General features: G+C 39.8%; 1 protein-coding gene across 1 annotated transcript in view; it reads left to right on the top strand.

The window, feature by feature from the left end:
• Positions 1-9,292, top strand: part of DEPTOR (DEP domain containing MTOR interacting protein) — an 86,630-nt gene extending 77,338 nt beyond the window's left edge. Inside the window, exon 10 of the mRNA XM_006026812.3 lies at positions 7,843-9,292. Within this exon, the coding sequence (XP_006026874.1) occupies positions 7,843-7,971 (129 nt within the window). The 3' untranslated portion in view covers positions 7,972-9,292. The remainder of the gene's footprint in view (positions 1-7,842) is intronic.
• Positions 9,293-13,605: the final 4,313 nt, after the last annotated feature.

Genomic DNA, 13,605 nt, shown 5'->3' with positions numbered 1-13,605 from the left:
GGATGTGGAGAAGCTTGAGAGAGTGCAGAGAAGAGCCACGCGCATGATCAGAGGTCAGGGAAGCAGACCCTACGATGACCGGCTGAGAGCCCTGGGGCTCTTTAGCCTGGAAAAGCGCAGGCTCAGGGGTGATCTGATGGCCACCTATAAGTTTATCGGGGTGACCACCAGTATCTGGGGGAACGTTTGTTCACCAGAGCGCCCCAAGGGATGACGACTAGGTCGAATGGTCATAAACTACTACAAGACCGTTTCAGGCTGGACATAAGGAAGAATTTCTTTACTGTCCGAGCCCCCAAGGTCTGGACAGCCTGCCACCGGAGGTGGTTCAAGCGCCTTCATTGAACACCTGCAAGAGCAAACTGGATGCTTATCTTGCTGGGATCCTATGACCTCAGCTGACTTCCTGCCCTTTGGGTGGGGGGCTGGACTCGATGATCTTCCGAGGTCCCTTCCAGCCCTAATGTCTATGAAATCTATGAAATCTATGAAATTTTAGTTATGGTAAAATTCTAATGAGCTCTAAATATATCATAATGAAGCAATTATAAGCTTGAGCTACACAAACCGGTCATCTTGTCTTTGTCCCAAAAGGATCAGTAGAACATGGAAAAAGAGCATGGAACAAAGGTGTGTGTTTTCTTGGTTTATAATGGAAACACAGTTTAACCAGACTTCTATGTTACAATGCTTTAGAATGGAAAAGAAGCAGAATGCTAATGTATCATACAAAAACTGTGACTGCTAAAATATTTATTATTTATATTTTTTAATTCTAGCTTTATTTTATGTTCAATTATAACTAATTTTAAAAGTCATTGAGAACCTTAGAATGGAAACAGAAATTGTTCAAATATTATACACCTGCACAGATTCTAGTCTACAGTTTGCAGATGTTCATCTTCTCTCGAGTCTATGCCAGTGAAAATTCATAGGAAAGAGTTTTTCTATTTATTAATATTTGGAGTCTTAATGTGAATACCTGTGTTCAAATATAAACAAAAGTACTTGTTATTTGTTTTTCTCGTGTTTAAAACACTTCCCACTAGAATATGAAGAATACCAGGGGCCTATACATGAGCAGCGAGGCTGTTCTCATGCGTTGGAATTCCAGCCTTTCGGAGCAGACTCAATTAATCAAGTCTGCTGGAGCGTGGTAATTACAGCAGCCTCCTGAATCTCATTTATCAGTGTCCCCGTACTTAAAAATCGTGGTGAGGTGCTTGAACTAAAGCTCATTCAATGGGCTTTAGTTCAAGCACACCCGCCACCATTTTAAAGTGCGGTATGTTGATACCCACTCAGAGATGCTCTAATTAAAGCACCTCCCCCCTCATCCCTGGAGGATATATAAAAGTGCCCCAAGAGACTTTGGGGCCCAGTTAGACTGCCTGAATAACAAACGAGAAGTGCCTGAAGGGACAAGTTCATAAGCAAATGAAAGGGGAAATGTATCTTCATAAATTATCCCATAAATATGAACAAATAACAAGTATATTTTCAGATATCCAAACTGTGATCAGAACAAAGGGTTCAATTCAGTCTGTTTTCACAGTGGAAAGCTTCAGACACCTCTAATTAAAATACAGATTTTTTGAAATGATGGCATGGTTTGTGTGGTGTTTAGATACCACTTAATACATTAATTTAAAGGGGTTGTATAGCATGTGACTCAGGGCAGAATTTGGTCTTTTGGTTTGAACTGCCCTACCAGGAGCCAATAATCTGTCTGTATATAGTGCTGAGGTGAAATCCAGAAGTTAATTATTAATAAATGGTTAGTGTACTTTTTACTTCAGTAATCCATAGAGCAGAAAATATTTGATTATCAAATCTACTTTGTCTTTTAAATGATCTCTTCATTTGTGGCAACACCCTGTCCACATCAAGATTCTGGTTTATGAAGTTGTCACAGCCTGGTTCTGTTATTTTCTTTAAAGAAAACAAGTGCAAATTAATTCCTGTGGTTTCAGGGGTTACCTGCTGTTTGTTACTTCTCTAGAATTGGATGCTGTATGTCAGAGATGTAACACTGAATTGTTGGCAATTGCAGGGCAGTTATTTGAAAAAATGCTTACAATTTCTAAAAAAAGTGTTGTTGAAAACATCCAAGAAAATGCATTAGTGATAGATCTGGACTTTAAAGTGGAAAAGGCTGAAATAAGTTTAGAATCAGGGCTTTATTTTCTGCTATGGGTGGATTGTCTTTTGGCTTCAGTGATTTTTACTTGGCTAATCTTGATTGATATTTGCACTGAGATGTGTATAAAATTAAGTCCTTCTTCAGCTAGTGTTAGAGTGACGTTATAGGTGTGATGGTCCAGGAGGCAAGAGGCAATGATTTTTTAGATGATACCTTTTATTGGATTGACTGCATGTTTGGGAGAAAGTTAGACATGCTTTCAAATGCAAGACATTCTTCATCCAGTCACTTCTTCACAACTCCAATAAATGTTTCAGTCATCACTTATGGCAAATATTGCTGGAGGAATTTTTAGCTTGTTATTCTCAATGCTTCCTTCTAAACTTAAAACATTGTTTCTACTAAAATCAGAAAACCGTCACAGATTATTTTTAAAGGGAGGGATGGCTCAAGGTAATTTTAAAATTATACAGAAATATTGTTTTTAAAAATGAAGCCCTATATCCTCTGAAATGAAGCCCTATATCCTCTATATCCTCCACAGCTTAAATATTTAAGCTGCGGAGCTTAAATAAGTACAGAAAGTCAAAAAGTTCAAGGCTGAATCAATTCAATCTTCTCAGGTTAGTCTAAGATGCATAGATTGAACCAAGAAGCAAGTGAACAGACATTTACTTTTGATTCTGGAAATGCAGCCACATGCCTACAGTGGCCCGGGCCAGAAGTTGGAGGCTGGCTGGAGCAGACAGGTTGGTCCAAGGCTAGCCTGCTCACCCTGCAAGGGGGGTTTGTGGGGGAAATGCAAAGCATCCTGGGATGCTTGGGGAATGAGAGTTAACTTGAAATGGGAGAGAAGCTGGGAAAGAAGTTCAATAAACTGATTTAGATTAAATCAGTTTAGTCTGATACTACATCCATCCAGGTTTATCTTAAACCAGTTTTGGCCATTTTTAAGTGGTTTATGTGCACTGAACTTCCGTTGTGTTACAAATTTGAACCTGTTGGCAATTACTTATACTGGTTTATATGTAATTTCTGTCCCTAGTCCCTGAGACCACTGCTTGTCATCCTGGCTGGTATTATCTTACTGTTTTCCAAGACTGTATTGCATCCTCTTCTGTTTCTTGTCTTACTCTTAAATGGAGAGCTGTCTGTGACAGTCCACTGGCTTTGTTTTCTTGGTTAGTACCTAGCACAGAGGGCCCTGGTCTGTCACTGGAGCATCCAAGTACTACAGCAGCAGAAGCAGCATTTTTTGTAGTTTAACACTGGTTTTCATAGTGAGGTCCAGTTCTGATTGAGTCATCTGAGCATGACTGTGAAGGAGACATTAGGTTTTAGAATCATGATTTTGCAATTGAAATTGTTGATGGCATTTCACTGCATAGAAATGTGAATCTAAGTTGGTAACTGAATGAGCAGGACACTGTAAAGCTCCATGGTTTGTTCCATACACTCACACACTCAAAGAATTTTAAATGAGGTAAAAGAGTATTTTTATTCCTTTGCTAATTAATTTAAAATTGATTGCATATCTACCATAATATCGCTATTGACTGCACACACCCAGCAAAATGACAGCTCTTTGTTCAATAGTTGAAGTTCCTGGAGGGCTAAGAATGGAATCCTATCTCATAGCAAGTTCCTCTTGAGGTCTGTATGAGAAATGATCAATGGAAAGCCCCCTCAGGACTTTTTAGTTTTTGTTTATTATCCATTAAGTCCACTGATCTAGAAATTCATATTATTATTATTATTATTATTATTACAGTGTCTTAATAGGGATAGTTGCAAGTTGAACACTTTATTTTTTTATTATTTTTTTATAATTTATTCTTAGAAATGTAATATTAAATCATCATGAGTTTGTCAACTAGTCACCTTGGATGACTCCTAATATCTCTATATGTGTGTTGGTGTACTTGGTGTATTTCTCATTTTGTAACTCCCGTCAAGACAGCAGTGCAGTTGATCAGCAATAAATAAAATGCATGAAACTACCACATTTCACTTCAGTTTGATGCATGTTAGCATCAAAACAGGGATTCTAGCTACCAGAAGCAGCTGCAAACGCTGCTGTGGAGGTAGTGAAATGGGGCCCAGTAAGGTTACCCCTCTTCTTAGCAGTCTTATGGACCAGTACAGGGGAGCCCCACACAGAATATGGAGGCACTAGGACCAAGATTAAGCCTCTGTTTTCTTCGCCTTTTCCTGTATGGGGCCTTGGGGAAAAATGGCAGAGGAGCGAGACAGAAAGTCCAGCCAGCCAGAACAGCTGCTAAAGCTGCCAAGGCTGAGATTTTGTGACGTTCAGAGAATTTCACACTGTTTGACTAGACTTTCCTTGTTCTTTGCCGTTTGCTCCAGTCCTTTCTCACCTTATCCCATGTAGTTTGTCCACCTCGGCTTATGTCATATCCGTTTCTCTTCACCTCTTTGACCTTCTGAGTCCATCACTCCTAGTCATGTCCTTTTTTCCCATTCAGATGAGCTACTAACTAAACCTGCTCCAAAAATTGTGATATTTAACATGACAGTTGTTCAATCTGCTTGCCTGTTTTAGTGTCTCCATGGTGCCTAGGGCTTTTCTTGACTAGTTATACCATACACTCTTCAAAGCTGGGACTCTGTTACTCTGTAAAATGTATAGCACAGTGGTTTTCAACCTGCGGTCCGCAGACTCCTGGAGGTCTGTACACTGTCTGAGGGATCTGTGAAAGATGACTATGATCAATCAAAAGTATGTGAATACCCACACTTACAATTCAAAGGGATCCACATCTTCACTTGAAATTTCCAAAAGGGTCTGCACCTCTGTTCAAAAATCTTTAGGGGTTCACAAATGAAAAAAGGTTGAAAAGCATTGGTGTAGCACATTGGGGCCTCATTCTTGGTTGGCTCATAAGTACAACAGTAATAAATATGATTAATACTAAATAGGCAGTATTTCAAAACAAGCTAACCTCCCAGATAAGTTGTACTCTAGCTTATACAGCAGTAAAATAAATGTCAGCCATTCAACATCCAAAAATTGCATTAAGCAAGAAGAGATAATGTTGTTTTTGTAACTCTGTTTTAAGTGAACAGGAATATTATACTGGAGCCAAAGTAATAATTCAGTAAAACTTGATGACATCTTGGAAAGGCATAGAAGGTCTTCGCAATACTGTGAGAGTTGAGAGAAACTTTTAGGCACCGTCAAAATCTGTATTGTAAGCTAAATGGGTATACCTAGTGAAGGCTAGTTAAGGACACACTTCAGGCAGGTTGGTGAGATAATTTTTTTCAGCCAAGAGTTTTGAAATTTACAAAGGTCTTTTCTACACAGAAAAGTAGCACTTGTAGTGTGGCTACAGTTAAACCACAATAACACTGCCTAAATTGATGTAGCTGATTCCTAAAATGTGCTGAATGTCCCACCAAGGCTACAGTCCACGAACCCCAGGGCTAGGGATAGATGTTCAAAAAGCCTGAGCCTGAATTGATTCAATCTTTGCAGGTTAGTCTAACCTGCCTACATTGAATCAGTTTGTAACAGTACAGATATCCCTTCTGGACTGAAGAAATGTAGGCACATGCCTGCAGTGGCTCAGGCTAGAAGTTGCGGGGATGCTAGAGCAGCCGTCCCTTCCCTTCCACAATGCTCAGTTGAGGAGGGGTGTGGCCAGGCCCTGGCAGGATGTTATGATTAGGGAGCCCCTCTCGCTGCTCCTGACCAGCAAGGGAGCCAGCGGGGTGTTGATAACAGCATTTATCATCCCATCAACAAAACAAAAGCCTCTCTCATTAGTACAAGCTCTTCTTCAACAGTTTTTTCCAAGGAAGGAATGGAGGAACATTACCAGCTGACCTGTTGATTAGCTTCAAAAAGTCCTAAGTGACTACTGTCCTGTCTGCCTTACAACTTTTTTCATTTAATCCTATTATGTTAGCAGAGAGGTTAGCAGAAGGAACAGATAAGTTATAATGAGCCATAAAACCTCTGTGCGGATTGAGTCCATAGTTTTTGGTATCCACTTATGTGGCACCATGGTCCTGCCTGCACCTGCCTGCCCCATGCCCACTGACAGCACTACCCTAGCCCCGGCCAGTGTGGCCAGCATGCAGAGTGCTGCTACTGTGGCCATCCGGGTACTGCTCGGCTCCTCCTGCCTCCAGTGGCTCCTCCTCCTGCCCCTGCTGCCTGCTGTGGGCAGGCATGCCCCATGCCTTTCCACCCTTCCTTCTCTCCATCTTATGATGCCTGAATTAAGCATATGTATAACAGTGCAGGACCAGGGATTCAGATTGTAGACTAAAGCCTAGTTATTCAGCGTGTCTGTAAAGTACCGTGTAAATCAGGGGTGGGCAATTATTTCAGCTGGCAGGCCACTTAACAAGTTTTGGTGAGCCGTCAAGTGCCACACACATAAAATGTTTAGAAAATACAATTTAACAAATTATAATTTAATATGTTTACCAAATCATAGATATAGAAATCATTTACTAAAAATAAAAAACTACTATAAAATATTTAAATTTGATAAAAAAATATTTTTGTCCTGATATATGTTTTTTTGAGTAGTGTATCTAGAGGTGCTTGCATAATAGCTTAAAATAAAGTCTTACTTTAGTATATTGAGTGGGAGGGTGTGTGGGGGGATGGGAGTGGGAGGGGGCGCGCATGGTGCAGTGGACACGGCCTGTGAGCTAGATCCTGGGAGCTGGCCAGGGGTGGAGAGAAGGAAGGGTGGAAAGGCATGGGGCACATGCAGCAGAGCTGACCAGTTCAGTGCAGTGCAATCTGCTCCCACACCGTTTGCTTCCCCGTGCTACCTGCTGCCCACAGCAGGCAGCAGGGGCAGGAGGAGGAGCCACTGGAGGCAGGAGGAGCCGAGTAGTACCTGGATGGCCACAGTAGCAGCACTCTGCCAGCTGGCCGCACTAGCCGGGGCTAGGGTAGTGCTGTCAGTGGGCATGGGGCAGGCAGGTGCAGGCAGGACCATGGTGCAGGCTGCCCCAGGCAGGAGTAGGGGGGGCTTGGCTCCATGCAGAATGCTGCAGGGGCAGACATGGGCTGGATACAATCAATTGGTGACCCAGATGTACCAGTGGGCCATATTTTTCTCACCCCTGCTGTAAATCATAGTGTTTATAAAGAAAATAAATGAGGTAGTTCAATGGTGTTCAGCCTTTTGGTCCTGCAGGCCAGATGAGTGGTGAGGGGCTAATCCTTGTGCTTGTTCTCTTGTGGGAATTGGGCTCACACCATCCCAGCACTGCATCTCTGATCTAGCCAGGCTCACCACAGGTCTGGAAATTTGGCAGCAGGGAAATAGCAATTAATGCTGCCACCACTTCCCTCCCCACCAGCAAATTTCTGGACCTGTGGAAGTCTGGCAGGCTTAATGACATGAGACTGCAGGGTGGATCTGGCCCATGGGCTGAGGGTTGACCACCCCTGGTGTAGTCAGGTTGCTTAGAATCCCACAGTTTTGGAAGATCCTGCCATGCCCAGTGATAATTCACATCTCAGTAATAGAAAATTAATCTGTAAAAGGTAGAAACCTTTAGAACTACAGAATATTTAAGGGGTGCCACACACAGCTATTCCAAAGTGCTTTACGAATATTTTGGACTACGGTGCTTATAGTATATCAGTATACAGTCATACAGAGCAATGCTAATGGATGGCTGCTTGTCTTCTCTTTTCCTGCTAGGTCTGTCAGTTTGTGGTTTCTGTCAATGGACTCAATGTTCTCCATGCAGACTACAGGACAGTGAGCAATCTCATTCTGACTGGCCCTCGAACTATTGTCATGGAGGTGATGGAGGAAATGGAATCCTGAGAAGGAAATTCCCTTGGTGGACACTTTGTGAACAGAATAACAAAGAATCAATACAAGACAAAATGATGGAAGGGAGCCAAAACCCTGACTTATCTACCTAGATTATTTTCCTTTACAGGTGTTTTTCCCCTTTTGCTAACTAGTAAACACTGGTTAAAATTCAATGAATGAACAATAGGTACCAACAAAATAGCATTTAAGACCGAACCCTGCTTGCTGAAGCCAAGAATGACGCCTTTAGTTTGACAAGTCCAGCTGTATGCGTGTCTGTTGGGAGGCTATCTTAAAAGGTTGTGCATAATTTTCCCTGCTGTTCAACCATTTGATCAACATGCTTGAGAAGAGGCAAGATAACAAGTTGTTTGCTGGCCAGCATTCATGCATGATTTGCACAACATTTAGGTTGGCATATCCCCTCTGTGTAATATATGGGTGTCTATAGGGCAGTCCCCAGAGTAAGTGTAGCTCTCTCCCTTCAATCGCAGGGTTAAGAAACAGCTCAGATTCATGGTTTTGTTGCCTGTAAATTCAGACAACCAGCAAACAACATTTAAATGTGTACATAAACAGAAAAAAGTCATTCAAGCTCTATGGCAGGCATTCAGGTATCAGTGATGGGTAAACCTTACAAATATCTGAAGATACTATTCTAGGAAGGAAAACACAAGAATTCACAAATGTTATAGATATGTGCATTGGTTTTAAAATATTGGCTGTTGAAAATCAGGCCATTTATTTTGGTGCCTAAATACTCAGAGCTGTCCCAGTTTGAAAATGTTGATCTCTTTACCTTATGTGTAATGTTCATATGGCTCAGTCTCCTGACATTTTGACAATTTTAAACAAAGTTTGGACACCCCTGATGCTAAAAGAGGGATAATATTCTTGAGAGGTAAAGTGAACGAATCATGGTATTAACATTAGCTTTGAAATATTCAGTTGATTCAGCAGGTACAGTGCACTTCAAATTGAAGCAGTGCACTTGAATGGGTTTTCTTAAACTTTGATTATCAGCATTTTCAAACTAGTAAATGTTTGAAAAACATATACATGCCAGATAATTTGCATTTGACACTATTATTAATAAAATATTGTATTTAATTGACTCTTCCTCTTTTTAAAACAGCAGGATTTATTTTGCAAATGAATGTATGAAAAACCTTTTCTAAAAAGTCTATAAATGATATAGTCTGCTCAGTCGAAATTACTTCTTGATCATTCTGTGGTAAGTGGAATGCCAGAGTACTCTTTGGAAATAAGATTAATTGAATGTACCATATACATTCTTGTGCACAAAATATAAAGACACATTGCAGACATTCTATACTGTTCAGTTTATAGACTTTTTTTAGTAAAAAAATTTAAGTTTGACCATCAGTGTGAAAATGCCAACAAGCCTTAATTTAATTTTTGGTATTTCCTTCCTACTAATGGTTGGGATTGTGTTTCTTTTAAAAACAGTGCTTGCTGTATGATTTTCACTCATTCAAATACTTGATCAGGCTTCATCAAAGGATCAAGAAGACTTTAGTACCATGTGATCATGCGAGCTTGCACCACCAGAGCTGAAATAATATATGAGCAGAAAAGAGAAACTCATGGCTAACTCTCAGTGAAAATTCCTCATATTTGCCTCAAGTTTGCAGCACTAATCATGCAGAAGAGTTTTGTATTCAGCAGATTCCTTTTATGTCATTTATATCACAATTACTTATTCCTTATACTAAATATAAGCTTGTTTGTAGACTTCCAATAGAACATATTGAACAGTGCATCTTAAATATATATGACATAACATTTCCACACTGCATAACATTATGGCTGCATCCAGACAAGCGCGGCCATGTGGTATGTGGCCCCTGCAGACCTATCTGTAGTGCTACACACTGCAAATTCAGGCATTCCCCATGGTGCTACCTTGTTGTGTGTCTGGGTGGCGGTTGATCCCGAGACATCCCGGGGTCAAAAAAACCCATGCAGAAAAAGGTGGAGCGGCAGCATGCACTGCCCAAAGCAGGAGCCTGGTCATCCAGAGCCACAGTCTGGCTGATGGCCAGGCTCCCAGCTGCAGGAGTGATATAGTTGCAGTTTCCCTGGCCCCCAAGGCCCCAGCTAAGGTTGCTGAGGCCAGCACAGTTGCCAACACCAGAGCGCATGTGGCACGCCATTTCCTGACTCTTATTTAATGGGAATTTCCATTCTGTGTTCTGAACTTAATATATGATCCAGATTTTAATAACTTCTCTCCAAATCCTGTATTGGTGAAGTGCTTTTAAAATGACCTACGTACTCAGCACAGCTGCCAGCACCAGAGTGTCACTGCTACTTGTCTCCAGGGAACTAAACATCCACACTCATCTGGATGTGGCCTATATGACATAAAATTTAAGGCTTTGTCCAGTTCCTAAGGAATTCTACTAAAAGGAAAAGAATGAAATCCTAAAAAGTTGCTAGCATGGTACACGGACTCCCATTCAACTTACATATGCATGATAATGCTTCCTCAAATATTTCTAAATTTATTTTTTTTTACTTCTCTTTAAATACAAGTTTTAAATCTCAGCATGGATTCAGTACTGACATATGAAGGGTTCTCTTTCAGAGACTGGCTGACATTTTGCTAATACCAGTGTGGTTCTTCTGTGTCCCTTGACTTAGTTAATGTATTGCTACAACTTCCCTGTAGCCTACAGATAATTAATAAACCCAAACAGAATTTAGCTCAATAATGAAAAACTTAGACCTTGTGAAACCTCAGTAGAAAAGGATATGGGGGTGGGAGGGGTGATGCTTTGAGGATATAATTCTTGAATATGGCATTTTAATTCCTAAAACATTCATCTTTATAGTAGTTGAATGCCATTTTCTGACTGCCATTTAATGGGAATTTACATTCTGTGTTCTGAACTTAATATATGATATAGATTTTAATAACTTCTCTCCAACTCCTGTATTGGTCAAGTGTTTTTAAAATGACTTACATACTCAAAATGTACAATTTCTTAAAGATATTGATGACAATTTTCACACGATAGCTATGACAGATATCACACCGATTATTGTGTGATCTCTCAATATGCTAGGCTCTGCATAATCACAAGATATTCTGGACCCATTTAAGTTAACAGTAAATTTCCATAGATTTCACTGGAGATAAAAGTCCCCCATAACGGATGAAATCCTAGTGCATGAGAAGTACTAACAAATACATGGAGTAAGGAATTACCAAACATGAATGAGGATATGAAAATCTATCCAGCAGTAAGTGACCTCAAATGAAAAGACATTCTGGCCATTCTGGCCCATCGCAGGTGCTGTAAACTGTTATAGTGAAGTCAGTGAAGCTATGACAACTGATAACACCTCTGATTCTGTTCCATTGCTTACAGGGTGGTATACAGACAGTATTACAGATGCCTCACAAACTATTTAAGACTGAGATCTCTTTCAAGTGAACGTTACTTTGCCAGTGAACTAAAATCAATTCTCATGGGTCATAAATTTCAAAGATCTTGTGATATAAGCAAAATTATATAATTAGTGTTATATCACTCTACGCATACATCCAGCAAGTCCTTAATCAAATATCTTGATGCAATTTAACAATTAAGTGGCATTTAATTAGAAGAATGGCTAAGCTAATTGGAGTAACCACTCAATAAGATGCTGTGCATGCACTTTCACTCTCATTCAGTACCAGGGGTGTAAGTTATAAACATCTTCTTTTAAGGTCAATTCTGATTTCCTTTGTCATGTTATTCTACAAGTAATGCCACTGAAGACGTTGGGATCATTCAAGGAATTAGACAAACACTTGACTGTAATGGTCTAGTCAGAGAGGATTCTGCCTCAAGCAGTATGTTGCCAAGCTAAATCAACTCCCAGAGTCCCTTCCAGCACTACTTTCTTATGACTGTATAATGCTCTTTTCAGTAGAAGTGTATCTGAATCGGACCTAAAGTATTTCAGGGCTTCACAGAAGTTGCAGGTACAATGCTCGCTATTAGCCATGTCTTCTCATAGCGGCATCTGAGACACCAGTGAGTCTGTTATATCATCTTTTTCCCTGGAAGTTCCTAAAGGATGAAATCTGGTTGGGAAGAAGCTTCAAGTGTTCACACTAGATCCCTAGACCCAAAAATGACACTCTGAGCCTATATGAGGAGTGGAAAATAGTGGCTGACCTTTTCTCTCTGTACAAGCCTGCACATAGAGGCCCATGAATTCAGGAGAAATGGTTATTCTGATCATGCTGTATTAATCTCAGGGAAAACCCTGCTGATGAATGTTGACATTTTAAAGATACTCTTTTAAAGTAAGAATTATAACCTTCCTGTCTATCTGTAAAATTAAAATATGATTTGCCAAAGACTATAAAAAGGTAGACCTTGTGGAAGACCTCACAAATTTCTTCTTGCCAGTCATGTGTATGATTGAAACTGGACCACACCTTTCTTCAAAGAAGGTGAGAGAGATTCTGTCCTTCTACAGTAAAAGGAACCATCAATTTCTCATATATATTACAAAACCCCCCCAAAACAAAACAATCTTTCTTCCCTTAATGAGTGCCATGGCTTATGTGCAGATGCTTTAAAAAAACAAAGCAATTGTAGATTCAGTCCTTTTTATCTCCTGCAACCAATGTTCATATAAAATATATCATATTATAGAAAAAGGTAGATTGTATTCCAGAGAAGTGATTTTAAGTATTATTTTTTTGGAAAATATTGTAAATAAAAGCATAGATATATTAATATTTTAATTTGTTTTCATGAGCCATTAATGCTAAAGTATATTTAAGAACTTCATAGTACTTGCTTATTGTATCCCCAAACCAGATTATACCACAAGATTATTTTTGTTTTATATTTAAACATGTACAGCTTCTGTCAATAATTACTCAAAATATTTTAAATAAAAAAAGCCAGCCCCAATATTGAATGTCTTCCTAGAAGTAAAAGTATAGGCAAACCTTTTAAAGTTAGATGCCTAAATTCATCTTGTCAGTGGATGACCTGCGAGTGCTCAGGAGACAGATGGCTCCTCTTCCCGCTCCAAAGACTTGTAGGACTCTCTGACAGGCTCTTAGTTTCCTTTGCTCCTCTTTGCCAGACAGTACAATTCTATTTTCTGGTTCAAGACCAGAAATTAATTCTGGAAAAAGTCAATATTTTCTGGCATCTCTGTTTTTCCCTGGTCTGTTTCTTTGGGCAGGCTGTTTATTAGGAACATAAGGAAAAAAGGCCATTAACTCATGATGAACTTGCTAATTTAACTACACTAGCTAATGATGTGAAGCTTTATTTACCAGAGCTGAGGTTTCAGGCAAACAGCTAGCTGTTGATTTAATATTAAATGATGTATCATGTACATAATGTAAAATGCAAAGCCAAGACAGGAGAATGAGATGTTTATAGATGTAGAGATGAAAAGCTTTTACAATTAGGACCACATGCATCTATCCTGTATGCGACTATTTTACATACTTGTACCAGAGTTGAATGTGGCTCATACAAGCTGTAAATCTCATAGATATTTTTGGGGCACAAGTAAAATGAGAACTCAGAAGAGTTTGCATTTTTTTCCCAAATGTTAGATGAATTAGAATCCAAAATATGTCAGTGTCAGACATTC

Source organism: Alligator sinensis, unplaced genomic scaffold, assembly GCF_000455745.1.
Source record: "Alligator sinensis unplaced genomic scaffold, ASM45574v1 scaffold895_3, whole genome shotgun sequence".
Classification (NCBI taxonomy): Eukaryota; Metazoa; Chordata; order Crocodylia; family Alligatoridae; genus Alligator; species Alligator sinensis.
This window is presented reverse-complemented; position numbering and strand designations above follow the sequence as displayed.